The 18696-nt window shown below is 58.5% G+C and overlaps 3 protein-coding genes across 11 annotated transcripts in view; 1 reads left to right on the forward strand and 2 right to left on the reverse strand.

The window, feature by feature from the left end:
* The window catches only part of CTSW (cathepsin W), a 3769-nt gene extending 3421 nt beyond the window's left edge, over positions 1–348 (reverse strand). The window contains exon 1 of one of the 5 annotated variants that reach the window (XM_073883463.1): positions 50–348. In XM_073883463.1, the coding sequence (XP_073739564.1) occupies positions 50–136 (87 nt within the window). In that variant the 5' untranslated portion in view covers positions 137–348. The remainder of the gene's footprint in view (positions 1–49) is intronic. The other 4 variants (XM_073883466.1, XM_073883465.1, XM_025878667.2 and 1 more) reach the window with 4 other exon arrangements.
* Positions 349–3183: 2835 nt separating this feature from the next.
* EFEMP2 (EGF containing fibulin extracellular matrix protein 2) lies at positions 3184–10432 on the forward strand. 3 transcript variants are annotated; one of them, XM_025878842.2, is made up of 12 exons: positions 3185–3448; positions 3997–4056; positions 4383–4500; positions 4715–4763; positions 5409–5615; positions 6407–6529; positions 6812–6928; positions 7081–7200; positions 8465–8584; positions 8672–8798; positions 9049–9244; positions 10130–10432. In XM_025878842.2, exons 1-12 carry the CDS (start codon positions 3438–3440, stop codon positions 10289–10291), a joined length of 1410 nt encoding a protein of 469 aa, XP_025734627.2. In that variant the 5' UTR covers positions 3185–3437; the 3' UTR covers positions 10292–10432. The 3 variants fall into 3 exon arrangements, with proteins under 3 accessions (XP_073739568.1, XP_025734627.2, XP_073739569.1); XM_073883467.1 differs by lacking the exon at positions 4383–4500 and having other exon boundaries at positions 3184–3448; XM_073883468.1 differs by lacking the exons at positions 3997–4056; positions 4383–4500.
* Positions 10433–11101: 669 nt separating this feature from the next.
* On the reverse strand, positions 11102–18633 carry MUS81 (MUS81 structure-specific endonuclease subunit). 3 transcript variants are annotated; one of them, XM_025878288.2, is made up of 16 exons: positions 17784–18633; positions 16266–16479; positions 16048–16177; positions 15727–15812; positions 15077–15175; positions 14891–14959; positions 14639–14724; positions 13975–14115; positions 13698–13793; positions 13484–13605; positions 13292–13389; positions 12619–12735; positions 12131–12520; positions 11954–12057; positions 11360–11443; positions 11102–11267 (listed from the first exon to the last, which is right to left on the reverse strand). In XM_025878288.2, the coding sequence occupies exons 2-16, from the start codon at positions 16398–16400 to the stop codon at positions 11201–11203; spliced, it is 1824 nt and encodes a 607-aa protein (XP_025734073.1). In that variant the 5' UTR covers positions 16401–16479; positions 17784–18633; the 3' UTR covers positions 11102–11200. The 3 variants fall into 3 exon arrangements, with proteins under 3 accessions (XP_025734073.1, XP_025734075.1, XP_025734072.1); XM_025878290.2 differs by lacking the exon at positions 17784–18633 and having other exon boundaries at positions 12131–12259; positions 12425–12520; XM_025878287.2 differs by lacking the exon at positions 17784–18633 and having other exon boundaries at positions 16266–16684.
* Between the last annotated feature and the right edge of the window lie 63 nt (positions 18634–18696).

The raw sequence follows: 18696 nt of genomic DNA on the forward strand, positions 1-18696 counted from the left end.
GGGGGGGGGGGGGGGGGGGGGGGGGGGGGGGGGGGGGGGGGGCACTTACCTTGTTCCTGAGGGAGCCCTTGATGCCTTGGGGCAGGCCTGCCACCAACAGGGCCAGGAGGCAGGAAAGGTAGACAATTACTGCCATGGTGCTGCAGGCGAGAGTGCTGGGAGCAGGAAGCTGTGCAAACCAAGCTGGAGGGGCTGAGAGGGCGGAGCTGGAGAAACCGCAAAGGAGAAACCAGGTTGAGAGGGGGAGGTGGACCCCTTGATAACAAGAGCTGCCTCAGGCCTTTAGGCCTTTGTCCCCTACAGCCCTCAGCCTGCCAGTTTCCCACTCCACCCTTTTTCTTCATTCAGCAGAGACCCGCTGCCCACCCTGTTCTGGGCAATTCTAGGGGTACAGAGAAGGATCTGTCCTTAAGGAAACAGGAATAGACAGATCCCAAGTGAGCAGTTGCCATATATGGACATCAGTGTTGTGACAGGGAAGTCCAGGGGGCTATGGGTGCCACAGGTTTTGAAGCCCTGGGTGGGGATGGAGGGTGGTCATTGACCCCTGGGGAGCACTCTTGCTCATCCTGGGAAACTGAGTCAGCTCAAGGGTCATCCTCCAAGAAGCCTTTGCTGCTCCCCATTCTCTGGTGTAACCTGCAGCCCCTTGAGCCCCTGCTGTGCCTGCCTCCCAGCCACACCAGAAGCATCTGATGCACTTACGTCCTCCGCACCCAAGCCAGGGCCCAGCCCTGAGCAGGCTTGGGTGTTTGTAGACCTAACAAGTGGTTGTCATTTGGGGGTTTTTTTTTTAATTTTTTTTAAAGATTTTATTTATTTATTTATTTGACAGCACAAGGCCGGGGAGCAGGAGGGAGAGGGAGAAGCAGGCTCTCCGCTGAGCAGGGAGCTGGACGTGGGGCTCGATTCTGGGATCATGACCTGAGCCGAAGGCGGGCACTTAACTGACTGAGCCACCCAGGCGCTCCGGCTGTCATGGGTTTTAAATAGGAAAGTTCAGGGTCTAGGGTACAGTAAGTGGCGGCTACTGCCTTGTTCTGTTCCTCATTCTTTTTTAAGATTTTATTTATTTGACAGAGAGACACAGTGAGAGAGGGAACACAAGCAGGGGGAGTGGGAGAGGGAGAAGCAGGCTTCCCGCGGAGCAGGGAGCCCGATGCGGGGCTCGATCCCAGGACCCTGGGATCATGACCCGAGCTGAAGGCAGATGCTTAACGACTGAGCCACCCAGATTCTTAGCACAGTCTGGGGATGGGGATGAGGGGCCACGTTGAGTGCAGAAGGGATGAGGAGGGCAGGGAAAGTCAGGGTCCTGGAGGTCAGGAGAAGCATTGCGAGGAGGCAACCCTGAGTGGCGGGCGTACTCAACGCCTAACACTGCAAGGACTCAAAAGTTGAGTCACCAACTGTGTACCCAGTCATTCCCCTCTGGGCCTCAGAGCCTCATCTCTAAGTGGCAACAATGCCTTTGAGTGGAATGACTGTGGGCACCTATGACCCTGGTGTTCAAATGGTGGGTCCTTAATACTCAGAGGCAGGGAGCCCAGAGTCTTGGAATCAGAGTGACTCGAGTTCGAATCCTGTCCTTACCACTCTAGCTTTTCCTGGACAAATCTCAGCCTCTCTCATCTATGAAATAGGGTGGTAACAGCGCCCCTTCCCTGGCTTGGCAGGATTGCATGAGGTGCATGCAGGTGCCTGGAAAGGTTATGCCTTGATAATCAAGAGCTATTATTTTTATTATTTTTTTAAATAGCTTTATTGAGACATAATTTACAAGACATAAAATTCAGCCTTTTTTTTAAAAAAAGATTTTATTTATTTATTTGACAGAGAGAGCACGCACAAGCAGGGGGAACAGCAGGCAGGGGAGAAGCAGGCTTCTTGCTGAGCAAGGAGCCCCATGCGGGACTTGATCCCAGGACCCTGGGATCATGACCTGAGCTGAAGGCAGACACTTAACCAACTGAGCCACCCAGGCATCCCAAGATTCAGCCTTTTAAAGTATACAATTCACCGGAGCACCTGGCTGGCTCAGTCAGAAGAGCACAAGACTCATGATCTCGAGGTTGTGAGTTTGAGCCCCATGTGGAGTGTAGAGATTACTTAAATAAAAAATTTTTTTAAAAAACTTTACACAATTCAGTGGTTTTAGTGTATTTGCATAACTGGACAATCACCACCATCTGATTTCAGAGTATTTTCATCACCCCAAAAGAAACCCCATGTCCATTAGCCGTCACCCCCTAGTTCCCCCTTCCCCTGGCAAATACTAATTTGTCTCCTAGATTTCTCTGTTCTGATGTGTCCTATAAGTGGAATATGAGGATGTTTGTGTCTGGCTTCTTCCACCTAGGGAAATATTTTCAAGATTCATCCTTGTTTTAGCACACATCAGTACTTCATTCCTTTTTATGACTGAATAACATTCCAGCATATTACCACATTTTGTTTATCCATTCATCAATTAATGGACGTTAGATTGTTTCTACGTTTTGGTTCTTATGAATAGTGTTGCTATGAATGTTGTGTATAGATCTTTTTGGGTGGACATATGTTTTCAATTCCCTTGGGTATATACAGGGGAGTGAAATTTCTGGGTCATGTGGTAACATTTTGAGGTCCTGCCAAACTGTTTTCCAAAGAGGACCATCCTACATTCCCACCCATAGTGTATGAGGGTTCCAATTTCTCCATATCCTCGCCAACACTTGTTATTGCCTATCTTTTGGTTTTAAAGAGCTATTATTTTTAGCATCCTCGCCCCAGTGGCTGGGAAGGATCTGGGGGGTGGGGGGGTGCACTCTCCAATTCACCTTGAACCCCAGGGCTGACCTCGGGATCCACGTGCCCCCATCAGCACACCCTCTTCTTGGGCAGGGCTGCACTGGGGGCGATCGTGAGGATAAACAAGGGTGGGAAAGGGAAGGTTGGGCTCAGCAGTTCCCGCACTTCGTCTGCCCCCGGCCGGAGATCCCTGGACACGCGTCCCTTTCCCGTCCGGCCCCGCCCTGAGACGTGGGCAGGAGGAGGCTCCGCCCCTTCCTGGGAGCCAACTCCGCCCAAACTCCTCCCCGAAAGGCGCGCCCTCTGCTTGAAAGAGAAGGCAGAAATCCCGGGGTTGGGGGTGGGGGTGGGGACCCATTTGGGAGGAGGGCCGGTAAGGCACTGGCACCGGACCCGGGCGTCCTGGACGCGAAAGTTCAGCCCTGCGTGCCTTCTCAGGGGCTTCCATTCATTCTGGGCCAAAAGGCAACTGCGGACCCCGCTCCCAAACTGTTGTAGTTTCGCGGACCGATTGTTGGGAGGAGGCTGTCCTCGAGTGAAGGGACCACCTGGCTGACAGACCTAGGGATGGAGGAGAGAAGGGACAGAGATGAACAGTTCTGGGCCTGGGAGCGTCTTGTCCTCGGGCGAGGGTCTGGGGACCCTGAATGAAATTTTGGTATTCCCAGAGGGACTGTCCGGGTGCACAGAATAAGATTCTGGAGGGGGTAGAGCGAGGGTCTGGAAGCTCCAGGATTAGGTGGGGTCCAGGTGCCCGGGATGACATTCTGGGAGGGGCAGAGTGTGGAGGCCCTGGCATTAGGTGGGTGCACAGGGTGGAATTCTAGGAGCCCGGATTAGGTAGGGTCCAGGTGGGCAGGATGACATTCTGGGGTGCGTAAAGTGAGGGCTTAGGGGCTCCCGGGTGAGTCTGGGGGCCTGGCATCAAGGCCATGCCCCCAGGGTGGGGATCTAGGGGTACCCTGGCCCTGCGCCGGGAGGCGGCTCCGCGCAGCGCCGCGGGGGACCGGGTGGGGGCCTGCGGCTGGCCGGGGGCGGAGAAGCGGGGGGTCGGGGTCCCTCCCCCTGGCGCGGGCTCAGGAATCCGCCGAGGGGCGGGCGGAGGCGCCGGGGTGGGCCGCGCCGCGGCGGGCGGGCGGGCGGGGGGCGCTTCCTGGGGCCGCGCGTCCAGGGAGCTGCGCCGTCCACCCGTCCGTCTGCCCGCAGGCACTGCCCGAACCAGCCGAGCCGCCGGAGACGCGGGCCCCGGGGGCGTCGCGGGCTCAAGTGAGTGGCGGTCCGTGGGGGGAGGGCGCGAGCCGGATTCTCGGCCGAGTCGGCGTCAGCGCAGAGCCGAGAGGCCCGCGCTCCTGAGCCCGCGCCACTAGGGGACCGGGCGGGGGCGGGGCGGCCGCGGACGGGTGGGCCCCGAACCCCGGCCGCGAGAGGAGTGGGCCCTCGGCCCTGGGAAGCTCCGGGGCCCCAAGCCCGGCCCCGAGCGGGAGGCGGCCGGGGCCAGGGGTCTGAGTCCTGGAACGGGGCATGGGGGGTGCGTGGCAGAAGCGTCCTGACCCCCCTTCCCCCACTACCCCTGCACCACCACCACCTCCCAGCCCCAGGATGCTCCCCTTCGCCTCCTGCCTCCCCGGGTCTCTACTGCTCTGGGCGCTGTTGCTGCTGCTTTTGGGGGCAGCGTCTCCCCAGGATTCCGAGGAGCCCGACAGCTACACGGTGGGGACAGCGGGGCCACGGGCCTGGGATGGGCTGGGTAGGGCGCAGAGACCAGGATCCTGGGGGAAGATTCTCCCTCCCCTGGTTGGTGAAGCATCTGGGGGGCCATTGTTTGGAGCAGGCTGGGAGGGTGGCCAGGCTCAGGCCCTGATCTTGGCCTGGTCATTTGAAGGGGACTGGGGATGACTACTGGTCATCTCTGGTCCCTTTGTAGGAATGCACAGATGGCTATGAGTGGGACCCCGACAGCCAGCACTGCCGGGGTGAGTGTGCCTGGGGGACTGAGCCACCCCCAGGAACTGGGAAACGGATTGGCACCTTAGCTCCAAGAGCAGCATCGGGGAGCCCGATGACCTGTCGTCTGCCCAGCCTGGCTTGGCAGAGGCCAGCTCTGATTCTCTGGGGGCCAGCTCAGCTAGGGGTGGAGAAGCCATGCAGGCCCCTCCCTCTCAGAGAAACCCAGGACACCCTGCCCCCACCCCTCAGTAGGCAGGAGAGCAACAGGGCACTGCCCAGAGGAGCTGGGTCTTGGATACCTCTAACCAGTCTTCTATCAAGCTCTGTCCCATCAGGGCCTGGGAGGGCAGTGTCTATGGGGTGGGGGTAAGGAGGCCTGCATGTCACTCTTGGGCTGAGCCAGGGCCAGGGCTTTGGGGAGGGGTAGAGACCCTCTTGGGGACAAGAGTATGGGGGTGACTCTGGGAACAGTCACCAACCCCCACCACCACCATCAGCCCTGGCAGGCCTTGGGGAGGGGTCCTGGGCAAGGAACCTTAGCTTGGTGAGTAGAAAGAGAAGGCCTTGCCTGGGTCACACAGCTTATAGAAGGCCGAGCTGGGCTCCTGCCTGCCGTCCACTTCACAGCCAGCCCAGGAGACTGGCTGTGCCCAGCAGGCCCCTCTCTGCAGATGTCAACGAGTGCCTGACCATCCCTGAGGCCTGCAAGGGGGAGATGAAATGCATCAACCACTATGGGGGCTACCTGTGCCTGCCCCGCTCAGCTGCCGTCATAAATGACCTGCATGGCGAGGGACCGCCACCACCAGTGCCCCCCGCTGAACACCCCAACCCCTGCCTACCAGGCTACGAACCTGACGAGCAAGAGCGCTGTGTGGGTGAGTGAGGGTCACCTTGGCACCAGGGCTTTCGGTCCTCCTGCTAAGCATCTATCACTGCATCTTAAAAACTCAGACCTCAGGGTGCCTGGGTGGCTCAGTCTGTTAAGCGGCTGCCTTCGGCTCAGGTCATGATGCTGGGGTCCTAGGATCGAGCCCCACGTCCGGCTCCCTGCTCGGCAGAGAGCCTGCTTCTCCCTCTCCTTCTGCCTGCCAGTCTGCCTACTTGTGCTCTCTCTCTTATCTATCTGTCGAATAAATAAATAAATAAAATCCTTAAAAAAAAAAAAACACAAAATCAGACCTCAGTTGCTCCCTTGCTCAAAAGCAAGGGTTACTAGGATTGCCATCCAGATCCTCACTTTGTGCGAGGCCTGCCACAGCTGGTCCCAGCTCCTGTCCTACTGCTGCAGCCAGCACCTGGTACCCTCTTCTCAACTGCTGGAGACCCACTGCCAGAGCTCTGCTCCCTACCCTCTTCCTGATCTGGACCCCACCCCTGGCTGCCATGGGCCTTGGAGGAGGAAGGCCCTGGAATCAGCATTCCTGGGAGTCTGGGCAGGGCCTTATTTCCTGTGCGCTTAGGGGTGCCTCTCCTGTTGGCTCCCAGGCTGATGGACTGTTATTTGTGCTGTCGGGAGGGTCTAATTCATGTGCTTCTTTCTCGGGGGTGCCAATTATCCACACACCCACGTGAGCGGTACCTGACCTGTGTCCTTCCGTGTGGAGGTGTCTGTCACGTTGGGTGGTGCATGGGCTCCCAGGCCGGGGCTCAGTGGTGTCTCCTGCAGACGTGGACGAGTGTGCCCAGGCCTTGCACGACTGCCGCCCCAGCCAGGAGTGTCATAACCTGCCCGGCTCCTACCAGTGCACCTGCCCCGACGGCTACCGCAAGATTGGGCCTGAATGTGTGGGTGAGTCTGGGGAAGAGCCTCTCTGTCCCTGCTCCGTGCCCTTGGCCTGGCTTTCACCCTAGCACCTGACCCCCCCATGCCAGCTCACCGCCAGGCTCGACCCTCGTTCCCTGCCACCTCTGCCTTCCTGTCACCGGTCACAGGACTGTGAGGGTCTGTGTGTGCGTCCTAGCTGACCTGGCCCAACTCAGCCCTCCAGACCCAGGCGAGACTGTGGGCGGTGAGGCCTTGCGTGCCTGCTGACCTGTGCGCTCTGCCCCCTTCCCCCGGCCTCCCTCCCAGATATAGATGAGTGCCGTTACCGTTACTGCCAGCACCGCTGTGTCAACCTGCCTGGCTCCTTTCGCTGCCAGTGCGAGCCAGGCTTCCAGCTGGGGCCCAACAACCGCTCCTGTGTAGGTGAGGCTGGGCCAGGCCAGGCTCCTGGGCCCCGGGCAGGGCGGGGCGGGGCGCCGGAGCTCGCTTTCTGACCAGCCTAGGGAAACTGGGCCCTCTGGGCGGCTCCTTGGCTTTCCACCCCGTCTGGGTTTTTTTCTTCCCTGAATCCCCAGATGTGAACGAATGTGACATGGGGGCTCCATGTGAGCAGCGCTGCTTCAATTCCTACGGGACCTTCCTGTGTCGCTGCCACCAGGGCTATGAGCTGCATCGAGATGGCTTCTCCTGCAATGGTGAGAGGCCCCCCCGCCCCCGGGCTCCTCCACGGGCCTCCGAGGCCCTGTGTCATGCTGTGTTTCCTGCCACACAGTCCTCCATTTGATGCCTCCGTGTCCCATCCATTCTGCACCCACCTACCTCCTCTGTATTCCACCCCTGGCTGATTGCAGGGCACCTGCACACCTGCCCACCAGAACTCCCAGCCTGGGGTGGGGTTGGGAGGAAGGCACGGAGGGAAGCAGGAGGGAGCACTGAAGCTCAGAGGGGAGACTGGCAAAGGATGTGGGGGCTCCCCTCTTTGGGAGTCAGGTGGACCTGCATTCAAATCCTAGACTAGGGCCCGCCACTCTTTTGAGCCCATTTCTACTTCTGTAAAATGGGTTGTCTTGAGGATGGAGTGGGACAGAACAAGACAAGCTTCATCAAGTCCCAAGCCACAACGTTTTAAAGTGAACTACCATTTGTTGAAAACCTTCTCTGTGCAGCACATTTCCCTTACATACTTGGCCTCATTTAATCCTGCCAGCAATCCTATGATGAAAGTATGAATTTTTCCTTCCTCTGCAAAATGAGGATGGTAATGTCTCCCTCGAGGTTTTGGGGGGAGGGTTGTTAAAAGAAATAGTAAGCATAAAGTCCTTCAACGAGGAGAGGTTAAGTGACTTGCCCAAGGTCATACAGCTAGGGTGAGGTGGCACCAGGGTTCCACTCTGCACTTCTCACTCCTTGTCAGCTGGGCAGGTACCCTGTCTATGTTAGGCTTTGCTGCTCTACAGCCCCACTGGTACCCGGCTCGGTGCTAGGCAGCATGAAGGGATCCAGAGCAGAAACCGTGGCTCCTGCCTGTGAGCACGCAGTTGGCAGGAGGGGGCTGTATGCTTAGGCTGGTTGTGGGTTGCAGGAATTGGGCAAGTTACTGGAAACCGTAACAGGCTGGGTCCTTAAGGCTCGTCTAGTCTAACCCACTCATTTTATTGACAGGGACATTGAGGTTCCCCAAACTCAGTCAGGACTTAAAGCCAAGCCTCTAGATTCACAGTGCTTGCATTCAGTATTGTCTTGCTGTGCTGGGGCAGAGAGATCTGGGAGCTGGGCGGTCTGGGCAGACCTTTCTTTGAGTCCTCTGATCCCTCGCTGAGCTTTGCACGGTTTGTCTCACCCTGCTCTGTCTTTCCATACTGAGCCTAACATAGGGCCGGGCTCTCTCTGTAAACCTTTATGGGACTGAATTGAGAGGATCGCCTTCGGTCCAGAGCCCTCATCCACACTCTCCCTCAGATATCGACGAGTGCAGCTACTCCAGTTATCTCTGCCAGTACCGCTGTGTCAACGAGCCTGGCCGCTTCTCCTGCCACTGCCCGCAGGGCTACCAGCTGCTGGCCACGCGCCTCTGCCAAGGTACAGGGGGCCCCAGTGGGGCGCGTAGGGTGGTATCAGGGGCTGGTGGCCTGATGTCTGGGTTCCAGCCCCTTTCCCCTGACACAGACATTGATGAGTGTGAGTCGGGCGCGCACCAGTGCTCTGAGGCCCAAACCTGTGTCAACTTCCACGGGGGCTACCGCTGCGTGGACACCAACCGCTGCGTGGAGCCCTACGTCCAGGTGTCTGACAAGTGAGTCGTCGCGACGCCAGACCCCCCCCCGCAGAACCTGCGACTCCCAGAGGGCTCCGCGGCTGACGGGCTGCCATTCGGGCAGGCTAGTGCCTCGAGGGCCTATGGGAATTGTAGCCCTTCATGACAACCATGCGAACTGTTCTAGCAGGAGTGGGAGGATCTTTGGGGGATCCCTATTTTTAGGGGTGGGACCAAATTTGGGGTGTGGGCCAGGACCTCATTCGTGTCCCCATTTCGGGGTCTCTAGTCGCTGCCTCTGCCCGGCCTCCAACCCCCTGTGCCGGGAGCAGCCCTCGTCCATCGTGCACCGCTACATGAGCATCACCTCGGAGAGGAGTGTGCCCGCGGATGTGTTCCAGATCCAAGCGACCTCTGTCTACCCTGGCGCCTACAATGCCTTTCAGATCCGTGCGGGAAACTCGCAGGGGGACTTCTACATTAGGGTAAGGCTTTCCCCTAACTGCACCCCTCAACTGACATGCGTAATCCAAAATTGAATTCCAGGAAACCTTAAGTGGGAGACTCGGCTCTACCACCATGTCCCGCCTCTTCTCTCAAAGCCCCGCCCCCCGGGAGGTGGAATTTCTGTAGAAAGGTAGGGGTATTCTAAATTCCCTCGGTACAAACTACAGGTTGTTAAATGCAATTCTAACCAGGCACTTGGACACTGGGGTTTGAGTCCCTGCACTGGTTTCCATATGTGGCCTCAATTTCTTCACCCTTAGAACAAGGCACTGGCATGAGAGGCCCACCCAGGTAACAGACACAGCAGAATCTGGGGAAGGCAAGCAGATGGAGCTGGGCCTTGGAGAGAGAGGCAGCAGGGGTTGGTGTGGGGGGCCTGGGGTCCAAGAATCCAGCTCTCTGCTGGTGGAGCTATTAGGAAGGAGGGATCCAGGCATGATTCACAATGAGAGGGATCCAAGGGGTTTATCTGATATCAGTCCTTGTTTTCTCTTTCTGAAATTGGATGCTCTGAAGGGAAGTCTGCCTGCTCCAGGTCACCAAAGGCCCCACCACTCCCAAGAGTCTCCCACCTGGCCTTGAATCATCAGTTGACCCTGGTTAGACAAAAGAACTAGGTGGAAAGGGTGGGAAGAGCACCAGTGGGACATTTCTGAGGGCGGGAGCCTGGGTGCACCAGAGCCAACATGTCAAGGGTATCACAGAGCCGGATGAGAGCCTGAGGTCACAGCCTGGTGGGCTCTCTACTTCACAGCCAACTGCTTGTGGGTTCAAGATACGGGACAGGGAGGTGATGCTGGGGCAGGGTCTTGGCATGTAGGTTGATGCAATCTACGTGTCCCCCCACCCACTGTACCCTGCAGCAAATCAACAATGTCAGCGCCATGCTGGTCCTCGCCCGGCCTGTGACGGGCCCCCGGGAGTACGTGCTGGACCTCGAGATGGTCACCATGAACTCCCTCATGAGCTACCGGGCCAGTTCTGTACTGAGACTCACCGTCTTCGTGGGGGCCTACACTTTCTGAGGAGTGGGTGGGGAGCCCTCAGGGAGGGAGAGGCTTCCTGCAGCCGAAGAGCTTGGGGCTCAGGGATGACTGTGCTCGCTGCAAGGGCAGATGCTGTTGTGAAGAGTAGAAAGAGAAAGGCAATAAAGGGAGAAAGAAGGAGTCCTGGTGGCTGAGGTGGGTGGGTAACGCTGTAGTGAACCCCGGACGGGGGGAAGGGGCCAGGCTGTGGGAGGCGGGCCAATCACCTAAAGGCGGAGATGTCTCTGTCCAGGCTCAGGGGGCGCCATAGTAGGAGCTGGGAACTGCATCCCCAAGGCTGGGATTGATCCACATACCATGCACATCGGAATCACTTTGAGAAGGGACGTAAGAAGGCTGCAGACTCCAGGACCCAGCCCAGGAATTGGGGTTTGACTGGTTTGTGGGGGACCTAGGAAACCCCATGGTAGACAGTGGAGGCCTTGGGTTTCAATTCCAGCTTGTCCTCAATTTGGCTAAACCCTAGTAGCTTCCTGGGCCTCAGTTTTCTAATTCATAAAACGAGGCAATTAGACTAGGAGCGCTTTCCAAACATTTCTTTTCCAAAATACAGAACCTGTTATCAAAGGAAATGTTATTTGATCAGGAACTCTGATGACATAAACTAGATTCAAAGTTGCAATGCCTCACTGACTCCCATCTCCCTGGATGGTATCAATGCTCCCCCAGGGAACCCGAGTCCTGAGGAGCTCAGTTTAAAAACCACTGGACCTGCTGGTCTCCCCAGTTCCTGCCTGGATACTTCACTAGGCCGCTGGGGCGTGGCATCACCTCCATAATACATAAAGCTGCAAATACTTATATTTTTATTGTAGCCCAACAAATTCTGATTAAAAGGCTGGCTAGCCTGTGAAGGGGGGGGAGGTGGAGTCAGCCTCGTGGCACAACTCAGGTCAGGGGGCCATAGCAGCAGTAGAGTTGGGAGAAGGTCCTGCTCAGAGCGGGCCCCAGATTCCTGCACAAAGAGAGAGGCAGGTGAGGGTCAGGCCGTGGGCCAGAGCACCCCAGCCTCAGCCACTCCCTCTGGGCTCTTTTCCTTGCCGTCACCTCTGCAGTTGGCCACACTTGATGGTGCTCAGCAGCATGTCCTGTTCCTTGGGGGTGGCACAGGCGTCATAGGCGGCCAGTAGGCTGGGGGTGGGGTGGGGTGTTTGAGTTTCTAAAGCTTGACAATAGCACACAGCTGGCCCACTCTGGGTGGCTGGGCCACCATCAGGGGAGACAGGCAGAAGGGGTCAGCATGGGGTAGGGGAGTCGGGACCGCTGCTGCACTTCCTGAGCCTGGCATTCAAGGCCCTATTCCATCCAGCTCACTATCCCTTCATGCAGCAGCAAGTGTTCTCCAGGTATGGCTATTCTTGGCCCCATCTTCATGGCCCAACCCCCTCCTCCAGAAGCCTTCTCTGCTGCACCAGGCGGCAGGTCCCCCTCCCTCCTGTAGCCTCCCCTAGTGGCTGAGATCCTGTCTGGTCCGTTTGGTCTGAGCTGGCTCTGTCTGCCCTACCACCTGACCTCTGTGACCTCAGTCGGGTCTGTCCAGCCCCGGCAGGGCCAGACCCCTCCACAAAGCATAGGTATAGCTGAATTCCACGCAGGCAGGGCAGGGGCAGAGGGCCCCCGAGGAGCTCTGTGGGGGCCTACCTGGCAGGGGTGCCGTACTGGTCCACTATGGCTGCTGCCTTCTCCCCACTCACCCCGCGCACCTGCATCAGCTGCCGGGCGAACACCTCCCGCACAGACTGGGCCTGGGATGGGGGAGGACTATCAGGAGTGGGCCGGGGCTGGGCCGCATGAGGAGGCACTGGGTGGAGGCAGTACCTTGTTCTTGATGGCTCCTGTGTTGAAGTCACTGAAGGTGAGGAGTGAGCAGAGAGGATTTGGGGAGGACCCAGGCCTTGATTCAGGGTCCCCTGAGGGTCCCCAGGGGCGACTGCGGAGGGTATGGCCCTGAGGGAAGAGGGAACTGAGGCCAGGACAGAGCTCTCGGGGACCAGCCCCAGCAAGTCCTTGCCCGATCCTAGGCCTCTGTGGGCCAGCCTGAAAAACAGGGCTCTTGCTCACTTCACTTCCTCGTGGGGAGCATAGGGCCCAGGGACACGAGCGCCTGCTCACCTGGTAGAGTCTCTGCAAGCCCCGAGTCAAGAGGGCCAGATAAGCAGCTGACTCCTTAATGTCCGCCGTGCGCTTCACAAAGAAGCCATCGATGACCTGGGGAAGAGGAACCCACCCGAGAGAGGAAGGGGACTCCTGGCTGGAGCCGTGGACCGTGGGGTCCCTACCAGCCTGGCCTGGCCCTTTTGCCTCACCTGAGTGTTGGTGACAGCCTGCAGCAGCGTGCTCTCAGGAAGGCTGAGGTGGTCCGCTGAGCCATGCTTCTCCACCAGGTACACGCGGTGGCCCAGGCCGCAACGCTTCAGCCGGAACTGGGGTGGCAGGCAGGGGGGTCAGGCCTGGAGGCCCATGGGCCAGCTGTCCATTGTGTCACATTCAAAATCATCACGGGACCCTGGCCCTACCAAGCCACCTCCTCATCCTCCCTAGCTTCTCTGCCTGTTTCAGAGGGCCTTCACCTTTGCTCACACTGTTATTACCGTTGCGCGGAAAAGCCTTACACCATCTCTGAATGATGTCCGTTCTCCAAACCTCTCGGCCTACACATGGCATGACTCTACGGTCAGCCCAGCAGCCAGTACCTACACTGAGGTCTGCGTCTTGCTTATCCCAGACTGGAGGGCCTGGCCACCCAAGGGGTCTCGACTATGCTGCTCAGTCCAGCCCCGTCACCCTGCGCACCTACTGTGCACCTGCAGGGGCCCTGAGGGGTCTGATCTTGGGGCTGCCTGGGTGCAGCTCTGACGGGGGTGTGGCCATGGGAGCTCTGCCTTGAGGCCAGCCCGAAGTGCCGTGGACACCTCTGGGCCGCGGAGGAGCCCTAGGGCAGACAGGGAATGGGGAGCACGGCGAGGCCAGTCTAGGAACCTTCTGCTCGTGGAAGCGGCCATCTATGATGCTGCTACACAGGTCGTCCAGCCGCTTGCGCTCCACGATGTGGTCCAGGACGAGCTCCCCAGGTCTTGCTGCCGGGAGGCCAAGAAAGGTTCTGCTGGCTTGAGTCCTCCCCGACCCACCAGGCCCTGCCTCTGATACCCGCCCTCTGTCCACACCCCTTACCTGGGTCTCTGGGCCTGGTCTCTTGAGCCACCCACACAAAGTCCCCGACGTGTAGCCTGCGCACTGTGTGGGTCACACGCAGCCGCTGTAGCTCAAGGAGCAGCTCTGGCCTGTGCCCCGCCCTGCAGTAGTGAGACAGGAGACCCAGATCAGGGCAGGCCCCTGTCACCCCCCCACCCCAGCATCCTCTCCTTTGCTCTTCACCCCCACTCACCCCTTGGCTTCGCCAACGTCCACACACAAGAGCACCCTGTACTCTCCAGGCCCAAGCGCCAGTGGCGGCTGCTGGACACTCCCTTCGCTGGCGCCACTACAAGGGGGAGAGGGGTGTTGGTGTGTCTGAGGCCAGAACATCAGGGTCAGGCACTTACCCCCCCCTCCCCCGCAACCCACAGTGGGTGGGGCAGCTCATCTGTAGAGGATGGGGACAGGGCTGGCCTCATTTCTGGGACCCCTTTTGCTCCCGTCATGCCCCTCCCCCTCCTCCTCACAGCTCAGCAGAGGCTGCTCCTGGCACTTCTGGCTCCTCCCCAGGGGGCTGCTCTGGCCCGATGTCCACATTCAGTGAGCTCAGGCCCTCTGGCTCAGCCAGCTTCTGGGCCAGCTCCAGACCCTCCGGAGTCAGTGAGTACCTGGTAGGTGAACACAGATCTCCCTCTTTCACTCGTACCTGGCAGGCTCTCCTGCCTGCCCCCAGCTCGGCTGCTCTCACCAGCCTTGGCGACCCTTGCACAAACAAGTCACCCCCAGGCTGTGTTCTCGCTCCTCAGATCAGCCTCCTTTGGACCTGCCCAGGGACATTTCTCAGTCTGCAACAAGCACGTCTCAGATCACCTTTCCCTCCTCTCTGGCGTGCTCCTCCTACATCTCTCCCTCCTAAATTCTAAGACGTGTCCAAACGCCGTGTCCTCAGCAAAGCTGTTCCACTCTTCCAATAACCTGTGGCACCCTCTCCTACCCCCTACCTACTGCTTGGTCTCTCAGATCCTCTTGGCACTCCCCCAGTATGGGCTCCTGGGAGTAAGGCCTCCCTTCCCACACCCATCTCAACAGCACGAGGCCTGCAATTTGCTGGGTGACTGTAGGGCCCCACTCAGAACGTCATGCACGTTCTCTCCCCCCCCACACACTGCCTGCCCCTGTAGCTGACCCCACCTGGCTGGCCGGTGTGTCCTGAGAACCAGGTTCCTGTGGAGGAGGGAACGGAGGGCTGGCCAGGGTCGAGTACTCCCAGGGGCCACCTGTCCATAGGGGAGGAGATCCTTAGAAAGCTCCTGGTGCTACCATAAGTCCAACTCCCTGGGCCCCAAACCACTGCTTGCTTCCAAGAAGTGTCTGGTGGGCTTAGGGTCTGATCCACAGCTCCATTCTTTCACTCGGCTCCACCTCTCCCACCTCAGGGCTCACCGTGGGAGCTTTCTGGGCACACCTCTGCAGCAGCTCTTCCTTGGTTAGGAAGCCGTGGCCACTAGAATTCTGTAACCAAGGCAGAAATGTAACCAAGGGAGTGTCAGTGCTGGGGCTGACCTCTTCCAGGAGCCTCAGGCCCCACTGCCTGGGTGCTCCTGACTCCTGGGTTGGCCACGTGCTCACCAGGTGCTCCCTGTAGAGCAGCAGCAGTACCCCGCGTGCGCCCGAGTGCCGAGCCGGCCAGTAGCTGCCCGAGCCCCCTGCTTTGGGCTGGGCTGGAATCTGAAAGATACACCGAGGCTTTGGACACAGAAACCAATCAGCTATCGTGGACTGAATCCCTGGCAGGGCTGAGGGTCGGGTTCTGTCTCGGCAGGCTACATGGCCCTGAACAAGTCCCCCAGCCGCCTCTCGGTTTCCCTACCTGGAAAATGGGTCAGATGATGAGGTGACCTGTAAACCTGGGCTGAGATGGCGAGAGGGTTGCAGGGGTGGGAGTGGGGCGAGGGGTGTAGTCTGCCTGACCCAGCCTCAGTTCTACCATTGGCTGCAGAACAGAGGTGGTAAGGCAAGAAAAGCCAATAATAGCAAACCTCACGACTTACTGGGCTTGGCCCCTTAAATAGCCTGGTCATGGAACTCTCACCTGACTCTACTATCATTCAATATCTCCATCTACAAAGAAGAAAACTTGAGTACCAGAGTAAGTCATTTGCCCAAAGCCAGGCCTCCTGGTGGCAGATCTGGACCCAGGCCTGCCAAGTCCCCCAAGCCAGAAAATCTTACTCCCGGTGCTCCCACTTTCCTTTTCACTGCCCTCGCCCACTTCTCACTGGCTTGGAAGAGTCCTGGACTCTGGCAAGGGGCCCTTCCCGGGCTGGACTCTTCTCTCCAGATGGTGAACTCGGGGCATGGTCACCTGCGGGAGCAGAAGAGAGTCAATGCCACGGAATCCAGCAGGCGGGAAGGTCTGGAACGCTGCCAGCTCCCGTGGTAGGTGAGAGGGGAGAGATTCGGCAAGCCAGCCACTAGCCTGAGGTCAAACAGCAACTTGGACGCGAGTGGGGAGCCTGAAGCTAAGGTATCCCAGATGGTTATGGAGGCTGCGCCTGGGGGAGGCTCAGGGGACCACCGACCCTGACTCTGGCGCTCACCGCCTGATGCTTTGTGCTGCTGCAGCCGCTGGTCCAGCATACGGCAGAGCCTGTCTCCGAAGTGCTGTAGAATCTTAGCTTCCTTGCCGCTGCGCAGAGGCAGTGGGTACCGCCGGAGGGAGCGCAGGGCCTGGTGGGGGCAGGGGTACCGTACTGGGTCAGGGTGGGCCTGGTTGTCTGGCTCCGCCCGCACCTGTCCGCGTCGAGCCGGGACCCACCTTCTGAAACACGAATTGCGTGCGGCGCCCCCTACTGGCTGCCTCGTCCCGCCATTCGGTTAGCCAGCGTACGAAGAGCGGGTTGGGGCAAACGGGCAGCGGGCGTTTCCGGCCCAGGCGGACCGGCGCTGCCATTAGCCTCAGGGCGGGTCCTCTGGCGCCTCGCGCCGACCCGACTGGGACGCCGCCAGTTCTGGAGACGGGATTCGAACACCTGGCTCGGGAGGGTGAGGGCGGGACCTCTCCAATCACGTGGCCCCACGCGGGGGACTAACTAGAGAACAACCTCCTGCTGCCCTCCCCGCCCCTGCACTACTCTAAGTGGTCGGTGCCGAGCACTTTTTCTCCGGCCTTCACCCTCTCGCCCCTCCCGGCCCAAACCAGTCTTTTGGACTAGCCCCACCCACACCCCCACACCCCAGCCTTGATCCGCCCCTTCCTCCCATCCCAGATTCGAGTGCGGGGTCCTCTTTGTGCGGGACAGAAAGCCGACAGCGCCCCCGTGTGGCTTGGAGGGCTGGCTGGGGGTGGTGCTTAATATCCAGGAACCTGAGGCTGTCAGTTTCAGTCTCACCTTTGCTGAGGATGCTGGAGAGCGACTGGGCTTCTGAAAAGCCCAAGAGGTGGGGGGGGAGGGGGAATGAGTGCAGGTATATTTGTAGGAGGGACATCTAGAAAGGGGTACTGGGGATGAAGGTACAAAGGTAATGTAGGAGGACCTAAAGGACTCTCCGAAGAAAAGGTGATCCCGAGCTGGGGTGGTGGGAGCGGGGCGTGGAGATCCAGCAGTGGAGGAGGGGCGCGAAGTCGGGGACATTCAGGGAAGGCCAAAGCTAGGAGGACGGAGGGAACAGAGGACAAGTAGAAGGGGGACAAATGGGAGGTGCTGGGCCAGAGGGCGGGGGGGGGGGGTCTAAGATGGGCACCTGGTTAGATTCAGGGGCGTTAAGAGCCCGGACGAAGGTGGAAAGGGAGAACACATAGTCATTTGGAGGTGGGAGACCCTCAAGGAGGTTTAGGTTTAGGATTATGCAGAAGGGTCCCAGGTTGAGGGACACGTACAGCCGAGTTCGGCTCCAGGATCTCGCCAGGGAGTTACATTCTCCCCCAGCTGTTTTACCGAAGTCGCGAGGAGCTAGTCTGGGGCCTTCGAGGAGCGGAGAGGCGGGAACTGCAGCTCCAGGCCCGCCCCTCCAGACTCCGCCCAACAGCGAACCCGTCCCCGCCCCCCCCCCCCCCCCCCCCCCCCCCACCCCCACCCCCCACCGAGCCAGCTTCGAACTCCCGCCTCCCTCCCGAGGCTGCCTTATAAGGAGCCTGGAGCGGGCGTTCGGGTTGGCCCCACCCCCTCCAGTCTCTTGTCCTAATAAGGACATCTAGGGCATCCCGTGGCTAGGGGCGGGCGGGAGCGTGTCTCCAGGGTAACTTCGAAGTCTCTCTCCCCCTCCTCGTTACTCTTGGAAACTCCGAGGCTTGAAAAAAGGGGAGCCAGTCTCCTTTTCTGGCAGGGTCGCTTACCCGGCTGTGGGTCGAGCGGCGGCCTCCACCTGGGGCTCCCGGGAACTCGGTTGGTGGGCGGTGCAACGGGATGTCCCTGACTACAATCCCCGGCATGCCCTGCGATGTGCCCCACTACCAGTCTTGAAGACCAGGCTTCCAGCTCTTCATTTACGCTCTTCAGCTGATGGGACCAGTACTCCCAGTTCCCTTGTTGGCGATTCTGTAGTGTCTTTCGGCAGAGCCGAAGGCCTTGGTCGTACTGCGAGGCCAACGAAAACTTCCCGTAGTCCCCACCCGTTTCTTTTTTTGAAACTTAGGCTAACACAGAGCTGTGTCTTAATTTTTCCGTGTTTTAAGTTAACTGTATGCCTGGCTATCCACTCGAGAACATGATTCAAGTCTGGTTTAATATCTATTTCTTCTTTTCAGTGTGTTTAGTAAAAGGCACACAATCTTTGAATTGATCGCACAACCCCCTGCCCTTCTCCATTTTTCGTGAATTTGCCAGACATCTTTAAAACAAGGACAAAGCTCTATCTTTTAAAGACTTCCTTGTAGCCTTTCTCTTGTGTTTTTTCTTCTTACTCTAATTTTACTGAAGTTGCATATGGCCTTTTCTCAGGAGACGAGTGGCTTTGCACATGAAGGGTACTCAATGAATTGTTTATCGGGTTGAAGACACTTTACACTTGTGATTCTCCTTGCTCTATCTAGGACTAGATTCCAGGCCAATAAATAGTTGCTTCAATTCAGAAAAGCAAAACACTAAACTCGGAATTTTCAGACCAGAACCTGCCAAAATAGATCTTAGGAAACAGTTTCGCCGCGGCTGAAGAACGGCGAGGTCGAGGGCTCATTTTTGGGTCACATTACCTAGCGCGGGGGGGGGGCCTTTGCTCAGCTGAGCGTTTCCTGGAAAATTCGACCAATG

Source organism: Callorhinus ursinus, unplaced genomic scaffold (genome assembly GCF_003265705.2).
Source record: "Callorhinus ursinus isolate GAN/ISIS: 27379988/994484 unplaced genomic scaffold, GSC_fseal_2.0 scaffold51, whole genome shotgun sequence".
Taxonomy (NCBI): domain Eukaryota; kingdom Metazoa; phylum Chordata; class Mammalia; order Carnivora; family Otariidae; genus Callorhinus; species Callorhinus ursinus.